The 18,788-nt window shown below is 35.3% G+C and overlaps 1 protein-coding gene across 1 annotated transcript in view; it reads left to right on the top strand.

Annotated features, from left to right (window-relative positions):
- GPR137C (G protein-coupled receptor 137C) overlaps nt 1-18,788 on the top strand; it is a 63,527-nt gene that overhangs the window by 21,140 nt on the left and 23,599 nt on the right. The window contains exons 2-3 of the mRNA XM_044229545.1: nt 16,407-16,450; nt 18,035-18,263. Of these exons, the coding sequence (XP_044085480.1) occupies nt 16,407-16,450; nt 18,035-18,263 (273 nt within the window). The remainder of the gene's footprint in view (nt 1-16,406; nt 16,451-18,034; nt 18,264-18,788) is intronic.

Here is an 18,788-nt window from a genome sequence, read left to right as displayed (position 1 = left end):
GCCTTTCTGCCTACTTGTGACAAATAAATAAAACCCTTTTTTTAAAAGTCTTTTTCTTGGTTTCTCTCTTGTTCGCTCTTTTTTTTTTAATTTTTTTATAAACATATAATATATTTTTATCCCCAGGAGTACAGTGAATTGCCAGGTTTACACACTTCCCAGCACTCACCATAGTACATACCCTCCCCAATGTCCATAGCCCTACCCCCTTTCTCCCAACCCCCCTCCCCCCAGCAACCCTCAGTTTGTTTTGTTGTTGCTCTTTTTTATCCATTTGCTTTTTTCCCCTTAAATTCCACATATGAGTGAAATCATATATTTGTCTTTCTCTTATTGACTTATTTTGCTTAGCATTACACTCTCTAGCTCTAGCCATGTCTTTGCAAATGGCAAGATTTCATTCTTTTTAATGGCTGGATAATATTCCATTGTGTATATATGTGTATATATACATATATAGGGATGCCTGGGTGGCTCAGTCAGTTAAGTGTCTACCTTTGGCTCAGGTCATGATCCCAGGCTCCTGGGATTGAGTCCTGCATGGGGCTCTTTGCTCTGCAGGGAGCCTGCCTCTCCTTCTGCCTGCTGTTCTCTCACTCTCTCTCTCTGACAAATAAATAAATAAAATCTCTTTAAAAATTTATATACATATGTGTGTGTGTACATATATATGTCTTTTTTATTCATTCACCAGTTGATAAATACTTGGGCTGTTTTCATAGTTTGGCTATTGTAAATAATGTTGCAATGAACATGGGGGATGCATATATCTTTACAAATATATGCATATATCTTACATATATGCATATATCTTACAAATTAATGTCATATTTTGGGGGTAGATACCAAGTCATGCAATTACTAGATCTAGCATAGTTCTATTTTTAACTTTTTTTTTTTAAGATTTTATTTATTTATTTGACAGAGAGAGATCACAAGTAGGCAGAGAGGCAGGCAGAGAGAGAGAGAGGAGGAAGCAGGCTCCCTGCTGAGCAGAGAGCCCAATGTGGGACTCGAGATCATGACCTGAGCTGAAGGCAGCGGCTTAACCCACTGAGCCACCCAGGCGCCCTATTTTTAACTTTTTGAGAGGCCTCTATACTGTTTTCCATTCCCACCAACAGGGTGTGACAGTTCCTTTTTCTCCACATCCTTGCCAGCACTTGTCATTTCTTTTGTTGTTGGTTTTAGCCATTTTGACAAGTGTGAGGTGATATCTCATTGTGGTTTTGAATTGCATTTCCCTGATGGGAACAATGATGAACACCTTTGCATGTGTAGGTTGGCCATCTGTGTGTCTTCTTTGGAGAAATGTCTGTTCATGTCTATTTTTTAATTGGATAATTTATTTTTTCTGTGTTGAGTCATATAAGTTCTTTCTATATTTTGGATAATAATCCTCCATCACATATTCCTTTGCAAATATCTTCTTCCACTCCATAGGTTGCATTTTACTTTTGTTGTTTCCTTCTCTGTGCAGAAACTTTTTATTTTGATGTAGTCCCAATAGTTTATTTTTGCTTTTGTTTCCCTTGCCTCAGGAGACATATTTAGAAAAAAGTTGCTATAGTTGATGTGAAAGAAGTTACTGCCTTTTATGATTTTTATGGTTTCAGGTCTCACAAATTCCAGGTTTGGAATTTATTTTTGTGTGTGGTATATGAAAGTGGCCCAATTTCTTTCTTTTGCATGTTGCTGTCCAGTTTTACCAACACATTTGTTGAAGAGACTGTCTTTTTCCCATTGGATATAATTCCTGCCTTGTTAAGATTAATTAGTCATATAGTTGTGGGTTTATTTCCAGATTTTGTATTCTGCTCTATTGATCTATATGTCTATTTTTGTGGCAGTATCATACTGTTTTCATTACTACTTGAGGTCTGAGATTACAATGCTTCCAGCTTTACTTTCCTTTTTCGAGATTGCTTTGACTATTAAAGGTCTTTTGTGGTTCCATGCACATTTTAAGATTGGTTGAGTTCTGTGTTTTTCCAAATTTTTTTTCAAATGCTATCGGTAATTTTGATAGGGATTACATTAAATGTGTAGATTGTTTTAAAAATATTTTAACAGTATTTGTTCTTGTAATACATGAGCATGGAATGTCTTTCCATTTCTTTGTGTTGTCTTCAATTTCTTTCATCAGTATTTTATAGTTTTCAGAGTACAGGTCTTCCACCTCTTTGGTCAGGTTTATTCCTAGGTATTTTATCATTTTTGGTCCAATAGTAAATGAGATTGTTTTCTTAATTTCTCTTCCTGCTGCTTCATTATTGCTGGCTAGGAATGCAACAACTTTCTATACATTGATTTTGTATTCTGCAACTTAATTCATGCATCCCTTCTAACAGTTTTTTGGTGGAGTCTTCAGGTTTTCTATATAAAGCATCATGTCATCTTCAGATAGTGAAAGTCTTATTTCTTCCTTACCAATTTGGGTGCCTTTTATTTCTTTTGGTTGTCTGATTGTTGTGGCTAGGACTTCTAGTACTATATTGAAAAAAAGTGGTGAGAATGGACATCTTTGTCTTGCTCCTGACCTTAAAGGAAAAGCTGTCAGTTTTTCCCCATTAAGGATGATGTTAGCTGTTAAGTTTTTCATATATGGCCTTTATTATGTTGAGCTATATTCCCTCTAAATCAACTTTGTTGAGGGCTTTTATCATGAATGGATATTATGCTTTGTCAAATGCTTTTTCTGAGTCTGTTGAAATGAATGTATGGTTTGTATCCTTTCTCTTATTGATGTGGTGTATCACACTGATTGATTTGGAAATATTGAACCACTCTTGCAACCCAGGAATAAATCCCACTTGATGGTGAATGATTTTTCTAATGTATTGTTGGATTCAGTTTGCTAGTATTTTATTGAGTATTTTTGCATTTAAATTCATCAAGGATATTGGCCTGTAGTTCTCTGTGTGTGTGTGTGTGTCTGTGTGTGTGGTCTTTATCTGATTTTTGCCTCAGGATAATGCTAGCCCCATAGAATAAATTTTGAAGTTTTCCTTCCTCTTCTATTTTTTGGAATAGATTGAGAAGAATAGGTATTAGTGCTTCTTTGAATGATTAGTAGAATTTGCCTAGGAAGGCATCTGGTTATGAACTTTTGTTTTTTGGGAGGTTTTTTTTTTAATTTTTTCAATTTATTTATTTTCAGAAAAACAGTATTCATTATTTTTTCACCACATCCAGTGCTCCATGCAATCCGTGCCCTCTATAATACCCACCACCTGGTACCCCAACCTCCCACCCCCCGCCACTTCAAACCCCTCAGATTGTTTTTCAGAGTCCATAGTCTCTCATGATTCACCTCCCCTTCCAATTTACCCCAACTCCCTTCTCCTCTCTAACACCCCTTGTCCTCCATGATATTTGTTATGCTCCACAAATAAGTGAAACCATATGATAATTGACTCTCTCTGCTTGACTTATTTCACTCAGCATCTCTTCCAGTCCTGTCCATGTTGCTACAAAAGTTGGGTATTCATCCTTTCTGATGGAGGCATAATACTCCATAGTATATATGGACCACATCTTCTTCTCCATTCGTCCATTGAAGGGCATTTTGGTTCTTTCCATAGTTTGGCAACCGTGGCCATTGCTGCTATAAACATTGGGGTTCAGATGGCCCTTCTTTTGATTACTGATTCAATTTCTTTGCCGGTTATCTGTCTATTCAAATTTTCAACTTCTTCCTGTTTTGGTTTTGGTAGTTTATATGTTTCTATGAATGTATCCATTTCTTCTACGTTGCCCAATTTGTTGGCATATAGTTTTTCATAATATTCTCTTATAGTTGTTTGCATTTCTTTGGTGTTGGTTGTTATTTCTCCTCTCTCATTTGTGATTTTATTTTTTTCAGTCCTTTCTTTTTTTATTATTGGTAAACCTGGCTAGAAGTTTATCAATTTTATTGATTTTTTCAAAGAAACATCTCCTGGTTTCATTGATTTGTTCTGTTGGTTTTCTAGTTTCTGTATCATTTATTTCTGCTCTAATCTTTATTATTTCCTTGCTTCTGCTAGTTTTAGGTTAAGTGAGTCGTTCTTTTCCTAGTTCCATTAGGTATAAGTCTGGGTTGTTTATTTGGGATTTGTCTTCCTTCTTGAGGTTGACCTGTATTTTATAAATTTCCCTCTTAGAACCACTTTTTCTGAGTCTCAAAGATTTTGGACCATCATATTTTCATTTTTATTTGTTTCATGTATTTTTTTTAGTTATTAGCTTATTTCCTGGTTAACCTCATTGTTTAGTAGCATGTTATTTAACCTCCATATATTTGTGGTCTTTACAGATTTTTTTCTTGTGGATGACTTCCAGTTTTATAGCGTTGTGGTCAGAAAAGATGCACGGTATGTCTTCAGTCTTGAATTTGTTGAGGCTTGTTTTGTGGGCTAATACATGATCTATTCTAGATTATGTTCCATGTGCACTTGAAAAGAATGTGTATTATAGATTTTTAGGATGGAATGTTCTGAATATGTCTGTTAAATCCATCTGTTACAGTGTGTCTTTCAAAGCTATTGTTTCCTTATTGATTTTCTGTTTAGATGATCTGTCCTTTGATGTTAGTGGGGTATTAAAGTCCCCTACTATTATTGTATTAAAATCAGATTCATTCCTTCATATTTGTTATTAACTTAACTGTTTTGTATGTTTGGTCGCTCTGATGTTAATTGTATAAATATTTATAATTGTCAAATCTTCTTGTTGGATTATCCCATTTATTATTATATAGTGTCCTTCTTTGTCTCTTGTTACAGTCTTTATTTTAAAGTCCAGTTTATTTCAGGGCACCTGGTTGGCTCAGTCAGTTAGTCATCTGCCTTTAGCTCAGGTCATGATCCCGGAGTCCTGGGATCAAGCCCCACACTGGGCTCTCTGCTCAGCAAGGAGCTTGCTTCTCCGTCTCCCTCTGCCTGCCGTTCCCCTGTTTGTGCTTACTCTATCTCTGTAATGTAAATAAATAAAATCTTTTTTTAAAATGAAATCTAGTTTGTCTGATATAAGTATTGCTATTCTGGCTTTCTTTGGATATCCATTTGCATGTTATATGTTTCTCCATCCCCTTACTTTCTATTTATTTTTTAAAGGAAGTTCTGTGCCCAGCATGGAGCTTGTACTCACCACCCCAAGATCAAGAATCCCATGCTCTAAGAACTGTGCCAGCCAGGAGCCCCCAGCCCTTCACTTTCAATCTGCAGATATCTATAGGTCTAAAATGAGTCTCTGATAGGCAGCAGGTAGGTGAGTCTTGTTTTTAATCCATTCTGTCACCCCATGTCTTTATTAGAGCATTTAGTCCTTTTATATATAAAGTAATTATCAATGGATAAGTATTTATTGCCATTTTATTTTTTGTTTTGTGGGGCTTTTTCCCCCATAATATGAATGTTATTACATTTGATGAAGTCACTGAGTTCCCTAAGTCTATTCTTGTTTTGCAAAATTCTCTTTTCTTTTGTTCATCTTGATTACTTTCCAGTACTCTGTCTTCTAAGTCATTAATTTGTTCCTCTGCTTCTTACAATCCGCTGTTCATTCTGTCAAGCAGCTTCCTCAGTTTGTTTATTGAGCCCTTTATCTCTGCTATGTTGTTCCTTATCTCTGTATTAAGGGTCTTACTTATATATCATCTACTCTTTTCTCATGCCCAGTGAATATCCTTGTGATCATTACTTTGAATTCTCTATCAGACATGTTGTTTATATCTGTTTCACTTAGATCCTTGCTATGGCATTGTCATTGTTCTTTAATTTGGGCCAAATTTCTTTGTGTCCTCATTATGTCTATATAACAGAAGAAATTTTTTAAAAAAGCAAAAAGGAGGGGCATCTGGGCGTCTCAGTCATAAAGCATCTGTCTTCAGTTTAGGTCATGATCCCAAGATCCTAGGATCAAGCCCCATATTGGGCTCCCTGCTTAGCTGGGATTCTGCTTCTCCTTCTCCCTCTGCTGCTCTCCTCAACTTATGCTCTCTCTCTTTCTTTCTCTCAAATAAATAAAATATTTTTAAAAGAAAGGTATTAGTATCCTCAGAGACAAAAAGGTATTGTATCCTAGAAAGAACAGGCAACTGTGAAGAAAAAGTCTTTGAAGATTAAAAAAGGCTCTTAAAAATGAAATATAAGCATTGAGAGAGAACATCTGAAAAAAAGTCTGGCTATTCAATTTATAACTAGGATAACTAAAGCCTCAATTTTTTGTATATGCAAGCAGTAGCAATGGTAGGCTTGAAAACGGTACACTACTCCTCATGGGAGCATAAGCAACTGAGATGGAAACTATAGATAACTGTTTCTCTGAAAGTAATCTACATAGATGGATATGTATGCCTATCTATTCACCATAGAGAAGAGATTATGTTCACAATAGTTAATTTTTGCATCAATTCCAAATTTTCCAGTAAAGTTTCCACGTGAAAATTCCTGAAAACAGTTAAGTTTTTATTTGAAATTAACAAAAGTAGAAAAAATCAACTTGACAAAAAGAAATTCTATAGAAAGCATTCGCTCTATAATATTTCAGTATCTACCATCTCCAAGCAACATGTTTCTACATGAAATGAAAAACAATAAATAATGTGTAGTTCCAGTTTAACTCTTCCTCAAATCTTGGGATACCTGTATTAATTAACCTTACATTAGATAACATTCACAAATAAAATATATTTGTCATACTCTGACCTTTCTTCCCTTTATTTGAGAAGTTAAATAGGGAGATGAAAATATGGAGTTGACATTTTAAGATAGAAAAATCATTTCAGAACACTTAAAAATAGTTTGAGGGGCTCCTGGGTGGCTCAGTCAGTTAATATCTGCCTTCAGCTCAAGTCATGATCTCAGGGTCCTGGGATTGAGCACACTGTATCAGGACTCCCTTCTCAAGAGGGAGCTTGCTTCTCCCTCTTCCTCTGCCCCTCCCTCTACTCATGCGTGCACATGCGTTCTCTCTTTCAAGTAAATAAATAAAATCTTTATAAAAATAGGTTGAAATTTTTTAATAAAGTGTGCTAATGATAATAGTATTTTAAATATTCATTAATTCAGAAATTCTGAATCAGTATTTTCTAAATTATGGGCTACTACTTTATGGCATAAAGGTGAGTTATATGTTGAAAAACATTTGATATCCATCAATCCACATAGTTCTTCATAACTTTGTTTTTTTATTTTATCTAAATTCACTTAACATATAATATGTTAGTTTCAGAGACAGAGTCCAGTGACTCATCAATTGCATATAAGACTCAGTGCCCATTACATCACATACCCTCCTTAATGCCTATCACCCAGTGACTCCATCCCCCCCACCCCTCCAGCAACCCTCAGTGTGTTTCCTATAATTAAGAGTCTCTTATGATTTATTTCCCTCTCTGACTTCATCTTATTTTATTTTTCCCTCCCTTCCCCTATGACCCTCTGCTTTATTTCTTAAATTCCACATATAAGTGAAATATGATAATTGTCTTTCTCTAATTGACTTATTTCACTCAGCATAATGCCCTCTAGTTCCAACCACATCTTTGCAAATGGTAAGATTTCTTTTTTTGATGGCTGAATAACATTCCATTGTAATTCTTCATACCTTTGCAATAAAAAACACTATCCTATAAATTGCCCATTTATTCAGTTTTTCTGATATTAAAAAAGACCTGGAAAGATATGGTCCCTGTGACATAAATTGACATCAGCAAGTCATTTAGATGTATGTTATTAACCATTCTAAAGTTCAAAAAAATATGTGTATAGTACATGTTTATTATGTTCTATGAACTTCCCTTCACTGTCCTAACAAATAACATACAATTGCTTGACATTTTTTGTGTTACTAACTTTTTTTGTTTGGGATCATGTCCTGTTAGCTATATTCTGTACATACTTGGAGTCTACTTGGAAAACCAGATCATTTTTTTAACCATTTTTTTTTTTGTTTGGGATCATGTCCTGTTAGCTATATTCTATACATACTTGGAATCTACTTGGAAAACCAGATCATTCTTTTTAACCTGATTATACTCTAAATGTGATTTAAACACCTAGTTGAATCTATGATGCATTATAACATATTCTGTAAATCTAGGCTGATGGGTGACCTTTAATTCTTTCCTCATTCTGCTCAACTCCCTCTCCTGCCCATTATTTATCCCTGTACATGAACTTAATCTTACCATACTTCCCACCTGCTTCCCATTCTGTTCTTCATTTGAAACTTTTAAATGCCTTCACTGAAATCTAGCTTTTTTTTGATGACCCTTTGGGTATAAGGAAAACTGCCCCCCCCATCTCAGTTTGTGGGAAGAACAATCAGCCTATTTTATGCTTCCCAACACTACTCACTGATATGTTATCATCATCTCTGAAATCCATGCCATCTGATTAGGTCATCATTGGCTATAATAATAACTTCCACTTTCCTGGATGAATCAGCACTTTTTTCCTTCTGGCGTGGTCTGCCATTGTATAGTTCTTTTTTAAAGCTAATACTGATAATCCATCAATGTGTCTCAATTCAGTGACTTCTCAGAGCTCTAAAATTCTCCCTTTCTGTCTGAACCACCCAACAGCAAGGCACACCTTGGGTCAGCCTTTGAAAATGAAGCAAATTCTTTCTAACCAGTGTCTTCTCTTCTCCCTTATACATCTTGAAGTCATCCTTTTATCTGTTTTTCACCCTCATTCTAACTTTTAATCACTTTGCCACTTCTGTTTTCCCTACTCCATTAGCTTCCTTGTGATGTTTTTCACACCAAGAACCTACAATCTAGTATTCCCCTTCCTTGACTTTTTGCTATGCCAATATAGTTCACTCATCCACTTTTTCTTTCTCTATAATAGTTTCATATGTCACAGTTTTAAATTATTACATGAAAAATGCAGCCTAGTTATTTGAACTTTTATAATGTCATCTATTTTTTCCAATTAGATTGTTTCAATTTTAAAATTAAGAAATTTTGCAGCCAGTACCCACTGTCAACTATCTGACTAACTGGACCTATCTGCCTCTCAGTATATTTCTTTATAACCCTTCTGTTCATGTGCTCCAAATGTTTTCCATATTGTAAGTGCTCAAATCTAACATCCCTTCCCAGGATATGACCTTGCCTCCTACTTTACTAGAAAAAATAGAGTCTATCTGCCCCATTCTCTCATCCATTGTCTCTATATCAAAATGACTGTATCCATGCTACATCCAAATTTCCAATTTTAAGAGAGCTGGTTTATAGATTATTTTAAATTTTCTCTGCAGACCTCCTAGTTTTTCTTCAACTATCTTTTCTAACCTCGTGACTCAAAAATATGTTTTCCTTTTAAGGGCTAATCTGCTTCTTCTAGAGCCTTCTTTAACAACTGAACTCTCCCTTCCTCTCTCCTGATCTCCATTTATCATTTCACCATCTCTAGTTTATTTCTGATCAACAGATTATTAAATCAGAAACTGTGAAAGGTCTGAGACCTTACCTTACTTGAAAGCTAACAGATTAGCTTACTACAGTTGTATATACATATACTGACAAAAAAAAGAAACCCATGAAAAACAAAAGACCACTTATTACTCATAGCAAAAACAACCACCAAAGTAATGTCATGAATCAGGTCCTTAGCCCCAGTTTCCATATATTTAACACAGTGAAAGCCAGATGTTACTTGTGCCTGCTGCAAGATATGTTACAGGGGAAGAACCCTGAAATAAGGGAGACAGACAGACTTTATCTTTACTCTGGAATGTAAGCAAGGACAGATACAGGGACCTTATCACCCCCACACCCACACCCAAATGTCCCCAGGGAGAGAGATGTTCTCAATCTTTATTCTACTAACCAAGGAACAAATCTTCCCTCCGGACTTAATTAAGGTAGACACCCTCTCTACTTCTCAAGGATGTTTGCTTTGCAAAGCCCTTTGCTCAGAAGACCTGGACCATGCAGAAATGTGCAATATTCATGGAGAAAATGTCTCTCAACACAGATTTTCCCAGGTTCTCTTATCTACCATAGTATCTCATATAGTCTATACTCACTGTCTTTGTTGTTGTACTCTCTCTTAACCCCTTGTACTTTTGTTCTATTATCCCACTGAAAACTGTTCCCTCCAAGGTATACATGACATACTGGTACCAAACCAAATGGTCTTCTCTTATTCATTCTTAACTTTTTGCAAAATTTTACAAGGGCTATACTTGCTTCTTATTACCTCTAAACCACTCTGCTGTTTTATGTGATTAATCTGATTTTTAGATCTGTCTCCTTTGCCTATTTCTTTTCTTCCATCTTCTTGATTTTTCATATGACTATTAGATGTGAACATATCACAGGTTGAATTCCTATTCTAGTCTCTCAAATGTCTTGTAGTTTGAATTTCAGTTGTCACCTCTGTAGGAGACTGTAATTTTCTTCTTATAATCCCAAACTCACCTATCTTCTCAATATTTCTGCCTATATGTAATACATTTTAAACCTGAAAATCAATCCCACAAACTGACTTTAAAATTTTTGCCATGGGGCACTCATTCTATTAATTCTTTTTTTTTTTTTAAAGAACAAATTTATTCCTAAGCACAGCAATCTACATGCATCTCCAAAGAATTATGTAAAAATCCAATTCCAAGAGGTTACGTACTGTGTAATTTCATGCATATAACACTTTCTTTTTTATCCAGTATAATTGTGTATGGTGTTATATTGTTTTCAGGTGTACAATATGGTGATTCAACAATTCTGTATATTACTCACTTCTCATCACAAGAAATATACTCTTAATTCCCTTTATCTATTTCATCCATCCTTCCACTCACCTTCCCTCTGGAAACCACAAATTTGTTCTCTATATTTTCTCTAAAAATCTTTTTGTCTCTTTTTTTTTTTTGTTCATTTGTTTTGTTTCTTAAATTCCATATATGAGTGAAATTATATGGTATTTGCCTTTCTCTGATTAATGTTTCACTTAGCCTAATATCCTCTAGGTACATCCCTCTTGTTGCAAATGGCAAGATTTCATTATTTTCTTTTTTTAAAGATTTCATTTATTTATTTATCTGAGAGAGAATGAGAGAGAAAGCCTGAGAGGGGGAGGGTAAGAAGGAGAAGCAGACTCCCCACCAAGAAGGAAGCCCAAGGCAGGACTCAATCCTGGGACTCCAGGATCAGACCTGAGCTGAAGGCAGTTGCTTAACTAACTGAGCCACCCAGGTTCCCTGGATTTCATTATTTTCTATGGCTGAGTAACTTACCATTGTATACATGTACCACATCTTTATCCATCCATATATCAATGAACACTTGGGCTGCTTCCGTGTCTTGGCTATCATAAATAATGTTGCACTGAACATAGAAGTGCATATATCTTTTCTTATTAGTATTTTCATATTCTTTGGGTAAATACCCAGTAGTTTAATTCCTGGATCATATGGTAATTCTACTTTTAATTTTTTTAAGAACATCCATAATGTTTTCCATGGTAGCCACACCAGTTTGCATTCCCATCAGTACTGCTTGAGGGGTTCCTTTTTTTCCAAATCCTCACCAAGACTTGTTGTTTCTTGTGTTTTTTATTTTAGGCATTCTGACAGGTGATAGCTGTTGTGTTTGTTTTTTTTTTTTTTCCTTATGGTTTTGATCTGCATTTCCCTGGTAATCAGTGATGTTGAGCATCTTTTCATATGTATGTTAGCCATCTGTATGTCTTCCTTGGAGAAATGTCTGTTGCTGTCTTCTGTCCATTTTGGTGTAGAGTTGTATAAGTTCTTCATATATTTTGGATATTAACCCCTTATCGGATATGTCATTTGCAGATACCTTCTTCCATTCAGTAGGTTGTCCTTTAGTTTTGTTGATGCTTTCCTTTGTTGTGCAGAAGATTTTTTATTTTGATGTGGTCCCAATCATTTATTTTTGCTTTTGTTTCCTTAGCCTGAGGAGACATAACTAGACAAATGTTGCTATGGCCAATGTCAGAGAAATTACTGTGTGTGCTCTCTTCTAATATTTTTATGTATTCAGTTCTCACATTTAGTCTTTAGATTCATAACCTGAGAATGTGGTTTAGTAGACTCGCGGAAGTTCAAGAGTATTTTAACTAGTGTTCTTCACACTATTCTATTCCATTTGCTACACTTCACCTAAGAAATCATGTTCTTCACACTATTCTATTCCATTTGCTACACTTCACCTAAGAAATCACTCAGACATAAAGTCATATTACAGAGTTTGTGGGAGTTAAAGACTAATTCTTTAACATTTTTATACAAGGTCTCCACAATTAGGCAACTGCTTGCCCCTCCAATTCCACTTGCACTGTATTTCACCAAAATACTTGCTTTGACCCAAATTCACTGGTTATTTATTCCAACATATTCTGAAAACTTACTATGAACCAAGCATTTTGCTCAGCACGGGGCTATAAATATAAGTAAGTTATGGTGTCTCTTAAGAAGTAAATAAAAATGTGGGGCCCCTGGGTGGCTCAGTGGGTTAAAGCCTCTGCCTTTGGCTCAGGTCGTGGTCTCAGGGTCCTGGGATCGAGCCCCGCATTGGGCTCTCGGTTCGGCGGGGAGCCTGCTCCTTCCCCTCTCTCTGCCTGTCTCTCTTCCTACTCTGTCTGTCAAATAATAAAATCTTAAAAAAAAGAAATAAAAATGTATATAAATTCCATAAAATGTGATTAGAAAAGCAAAGATACAGAGTGGTGTTTCTCTTCCTAAGTCCCTTAAGATGACAATATAAAAGATAACACTCAAGTACAAATCTTGAGGGATGAGTTAGAATTTGTTATATGACATAGAAAGCTTATTTCAGGGAAAGTAAAAACACAAAGGAAGGCACAGAGATGTGAAAATGAATCCCTTATTTGAAGAGTTGTAAATAATCCAAAATGGCCAGACCATAAGATTGAAGATGGGATAAAAGAATGCAAAGATGGGAAGGTGAGGCAAGATGATGAAAGACCTGTTATGTCAAAAGGAGTGTGGGCTTTGTCCTGGTATAATATGATCAGATTTACTTTTTTAAATGAAAATGCCCCCAGATACCTGGTTGGCTCAGATGGTTAAGCATCTGCCATTGACTCAGGTCATGATCCCAGGGTCCTGGGAACAAACCCCACATTGGACACCCTGCTCGGCAGGGAGCCTGCTTCTCCCTCTTCCTCTGCTACTCCCCGACTTGTGCTCTCTTTCTCTCTCTGTCAAATAAATGAATAAAATCTTTTTAAAAATAAATAAAATAAAATGAAAATTCCCCATAATAATAATAATTTATTCAGGCAATGGATGCCAAAACTAATGGATGAAAGTTTGAAGAACAAAAAGATAATTACATTGTGGGGCGCCTGGGTGGCTCAGTGGGTTAAGCCGCTGCCTTCAGCTCAGGTCATGATCCCAGGGTCCTGGGATCGAGCCCTGCATTGGGCTCTCTGCTCAGCCGGGAGCCTGCTTCCTTCTCTCTCTCTCTGCCTGCTTGTGATCTCTCTCTGCCAAATAAATAAATAAAATCTTTAAAAAAAAAAAGATAATTACATTGTAAATATCTCTCCATGTGGTATTCATTACAAGGAGAAAAATGGTAACTTAGTGGAGAAATTTGGTAGACATTACCTTAATCAGTTACTCAAAGTGAGCATCACAATAATGGATAAATCATGAGCATCCTGATGTAATTCATTGAGAAGAACATAGCACCATCACTTCTGTGGTCTTCCTACCAAAATGGATATCCTGAATCTAATTATGAAAAAACAGATAAACCCAAACTGAGAAACACAAAATAACTGAAAAGACAAAGGGGAAAATGGAAAAGTAAAGGAGATTAAATGCACAGAGTAAGGCATAATCCTGGTATTTTCCCCATAAACGGCATTATTGAAACAAAAGGCAAAATCTGATTAAGGTCTGAAAATTAGGTAATAGTATTGTATCAACATTCAACTTTTTTAAATTTTGTAATTATATTGTGATTACATACGAGAATTTTATTTTTTAAGAAATATACATTGAAGTACACATTTAGTGTTGAAGGAGCATCACATCTACAACTTACTGTCAAGTGATTTTTTAAAATCATATTAAAACATGTTCATATATAGAACATACTGTTTATAGCAGATTATTCACAATACCCAAAAGGTGAAAGCTACTCAAGTGTCCATTGATGATTGAATAGATAGACAAAATGTGGTATAAACATACAGTGGAATCTTATTCAGCTTTGAAGGGGATAGAAGATATGACACGAGTTACAACATGGATGAACCTGTAAGACACTATGTTAAGTGTTATGAGCCAATCAGAAAAAGAACAAATACTGTATGATTCTTCTTAGATGAGGGTACTAGAGCTATCAGATTCACAGATGGAAGGTATAATGGTGGTTGCCAGGTGCTGGAGGAGGGAGGAATCAGGTGTTATTGTTTAATGAATACAGAGCTTTCTTTAGTTTGGGAAGGTGAAAATTTTCTGGAGATGAATGATGGTGATGGTTCGCACAACAATGTGAATGTACTTAACACAATTAAACTATACCCTTAAAAATGGTTAAATGGGGGGCCCCTGGAGGGCTCAGTCAGTTAGCTCCTGACTTTTGGTTTCAGTTCAGGGCATGATATCAAAGTCATGGGATGGAGCTCCATGTTGGACTTCAAGCTCAGCGCAGAGTCTACTTAAGTTTCTCTCTCCCTCTGCCCTTCCCCCACACTCTCTCTTTTTCTCTCTGTAAAATAAATATACAAGTCTCTTTTAAAAAGGGTTCACAGGTGCCTAGGTGGCTCAGTTGGTTAAGCATCTGCCTTTGGCTCAGTTCATAATCTCAGGGCCCTGGGATGGGCCATGTGAGGCCTCCTGCTCAGCAGGGAGTCTGCTTCTCCCTCTCCCTCTGCCACCCCGATGCCCTCTCCCTCTCTCTCTCAAATGAATAAAATTTTTAAAAAATCTTTAAAAAATGGTTAAATGGTGAATTTTGCATTATATATATTATATATATATATATACAATGTGCAATTTATAAAAATAGAAATCATTAAAATTTTATGTAGACAGGTGAGAATAAAAGAAAAGTAGTAAAATGAACACTTATCTTTGAAATATATAGATGGAATAAAGAAGAGAAGCAGAGAGACCATCTGAAAAGTGAGCTAATGTGTACCTCAGACAGAGAAAATGGATACATCTGAGAATGATTAGGAAACTAATAGGATAATATTTTAGACTCCTGTATCACATTTGGATTCTGGTTAACCAAAATACACAGATACAAGTGCATGCACTGGTTGCTATCTTTGCCAGAGCATTTATCTAACACTCACTTGCCCTTCATAACTTGGCTCTGGCTTGACTGTGACTTCCTTTGAGAAGTCCTCACTGATTCTACACAGTCTTTACCCTTTCTCCTTACCTCACACCATTTCTTGGACTGAATTAAGTCTTTTTCCCTTCTTAGATGTTGTGATAACATCTTTTGCACTGATATCAACTGTGTCATTTCATATTTTGGAGTGTCTGCATAAAGAAAACCTCATATCTTCCGAGCATCTAAATAAAGTCCAAATTCACCAGTAAGAAATTAAGACCTTCCACACAAGACTGTCAGAATTTACCATGATAATTTCAAATTCTATTTACCGACCTACTTAATTTTATTCAACAAGTATTTGAAACCTACCCTTTGCAAGGCTTTGTGAAAGAGGGAAGTTTCTAAATATGATACATGATCATTATCTTTGTGTTCATTTTTTGGTCCCTTGTTTCCTTTTACTACTTCATTGCATCTTAGGGGAAAATAATCTTTGGAGAACATTCATCCATATTCATATTTAAGTAAGCAGTTCCATTTTAAGACAAAATGTAAGTGGAGTGCCTGGGTGGCTCAGTTGGGCAAGCATCTGCCTTCAGCTCAGATCATGATCCTGGGGGTCCTAGGATTGAGTCCCGCATCGGGCTCCTTCCTCAGCAGGGACCCTGCCTGTCCCTCTCGCTGCAGCTCTCCCTGCTTGTGGTCTCTGTTTCTGACAAATAAGTCAATAAATAAATAAATAAGTAAAATCTTTTTTAAAAAAAGACAAAATGTAGATCATATATTGAAGTTTAGAATAGGTGGAAAACTATCCAGCACAATGTTTGGCTCATAATAAAAGTTCACTAAATGTTTAAACTGGATACATTCTATTTAAAATTTTAAAGATAGAAATTTAAATTTAATACTATAACAAAGATAATTATTATTGCTTTAAGCCTTTGGAAGCCTGTTTATTTTTGCTTCATGGTAGTTCAAATGTTAAAAGTTGAATTTTTACTTATGTTATTCGTAACATATTACTATTTGTAGTTTTATCACTTTGAAACACAAAGTCAAAACAAGTTTAAGAATATATATTACACATGTTTTTTCAAAACCTTTTTCTATACTCTCTTTATAGGTTATATGTAAAGTCAGATGTGCCACTGAACTTGACAAACACAAGTAAGTTTCATGAGTAGCAAGATCTGATTTTTTTCACAGCAGACTTCTCAAGGTAGAAGGGCATGGTGGTTGAAGGAGTTGTAGCAGGTTTTTTTTTTTTTTAATTTTTTTCCACTGTTCCAAAATTCATTGTTTATGCACCACACCCAGTGCTCCATGCAGTACGTGCCCTCCTTAAAACCCACTGCCAGGCAGCAGTTTTATAGGAAGTCCAGTAGTTAGATTAGCACATGGGAAACGAATTGAGTACTGCATAGCTCTCCCCCTTCAGCCTTATTGCTGCCTAACACCTTTTTTTGCTGCTCTGCTACTGTCCTGCTTTAGATGTCAGATATAGTTTCATAGGGCCTACACATACTAAAGTTAGATTTTACTGTTTAGGGCAAGCATGTACAGTATAGTTCCATGAAATAAGGAATGTGTCAGTACTGACTAACATCAAAAATGAGAGTGCTAAGCTGGGGAGTCAGGAGATTGGGGTTTCAGACCAATTCTCCCACTAACTGGTCGACTCATCTAACCTCTCTATACATACTTGGCTTCTCCCGGGTATATGGTTAGCTTCAAGGTCCATTTTGGGTTTCAAGTTATATGGTATTATTTTTATTATGTAATCTGAGAGAATATTAAGATCTGAACTCCTCAAACTAAAATCTTTGTGCTTTGAATGTACACCTAACCAAGATTGCTTGTTACAAATTACACTTTACCTTCAGTTAACCTCTTGTACCAAAGGCAGACAATATTTTATGATTTCCACTCTTGAAAGTGACCCAAAATAGAAGATATTAGGATGCCAAATAAATTAATTTAGGTTATAAATATATTTGCACTGGGAACAGATAGCTGTTACAGCTACTTGATACAAATATCTGCCCCTTACCTGAAGAGTTTTTATGCACTGATCTGATTTTTTTTAAGGGGATATAGTTGAGGTATCTCATTTTCAGAGTTGCTATATATGCATCGTAAATATGCAACTTTATAAGAAGCTGAGGTATCAATGAGGTGTGCTTGAAACTCTACATATACTGTCCCTATGTTCTTCCTTGGTCATGTTTGAAAGTAATGTTTGCTATGGATAGTCAAAAGTTCATAAAAATTGAACATCATTTAAAACAGATTTCTCTTAACTTCTTAAAATTATATTAGGGATCAACTTAAATTTAGATAGGTATATTAATTTTCCAAGAAAATTATAAAAGCTTCATAATTCTTAGAATGGAAAGGCCAATGAAAATATGTTTAGTAGTTATAAAAATGAAAAATGCAGGATTACTTTAATTAGTGTTAAAATAGTCTTATATTATTCTTCCTGGTAGAAGCAGCTGAGTTCAAGTCCACAGGCAATTTTTTTAAATTAGTGTTTTAAAACCTAATGCTATTTTTAAATTGTTGAGATACTAATTTTGTAACAGTGAAGATAACACAAGTAACTCTGAGTGGTTATTAAATTTGTAATTAACGAAATTATAAAGATTTCAAGCTAAAGGTATTATTGTACCTGCAGTACCACACTAATTCAGAATTAAGTCTAATCTCTCATTAACATATGAACATCTAATAAATTTTTTTTTCTTTCAGAATTCTGTTGCATTTGGGCTTTATATTGGCAAGCCTTCTTTTTTTAGTGGTGAACTTGACTTGCGCAATGCTAGTCCACGGAGATGTCCCAGAAAATCAGTTGAAATGGACTGTGTTTGTTCGAGCATTAGTTAATGATAGCCTGTTTATTCTTTGTGCCATCTCTTTAGTTAGTTACATATGCAAAATTACAAAAATGTCATCAGCAAATGTCTACCTCGAATCAAAGGTAAGTATATTTCTTAAATTTACACTTGAAAATCTAACTTTAAATCCTCATCCCATGAAGCATATTTTAATGGAAAGCTTATGTTTATTTCAAAAGTGTTCTGAACGTAAGGTATATTTTTGAGCTTGAAAGAATGCTCACAAGATATTAAAAGGCATTTGAAACTTGGCCATTACTAAATAATAGGTTTTTTTTAAGTTTCTATTGAACATGTTCTATTTCCTGTGACTTATAGCCTCTGCATAGAAAGGTAAATTAAATAAACCATAATTTACATGAATGTATCACAAATGGCCTAATACATAAAGCCACACTAACAACTTAAGATTTCATCAGGGAGGGTGGCAATATTGCTGTTAAAAATTCACCAGATTATATCTACATGCATTTGGGTTAGCAGTGTTAAAATGTCATACTTCCAAGGTGGTGTTTATTTGTATGAAGATTTAGAAAATGTTATTTCATCCCATAATATGAAGACCGTATGATTTTAAAACAGCTAGTCATGTAATTAAACTTATAAAT

Source organism: Neovison vison, chromosome 13 (assembly GCF_020171115.1).
Source record: "Neovison vison isolate M4711 chromosome 13, ASM_NN_V1, whole genome shotgun sequence".
NCBI lineage: Eukaryota > Metazoa > Chordata > Mammalia > Carnivora > Mustelidae > Neogale > Neogale vison.
The sequence above is the reverse complement of the archived record's forward strand: the minus strand, read 5'-3'. Positions and strand labels throughout refer to the sequence as shown.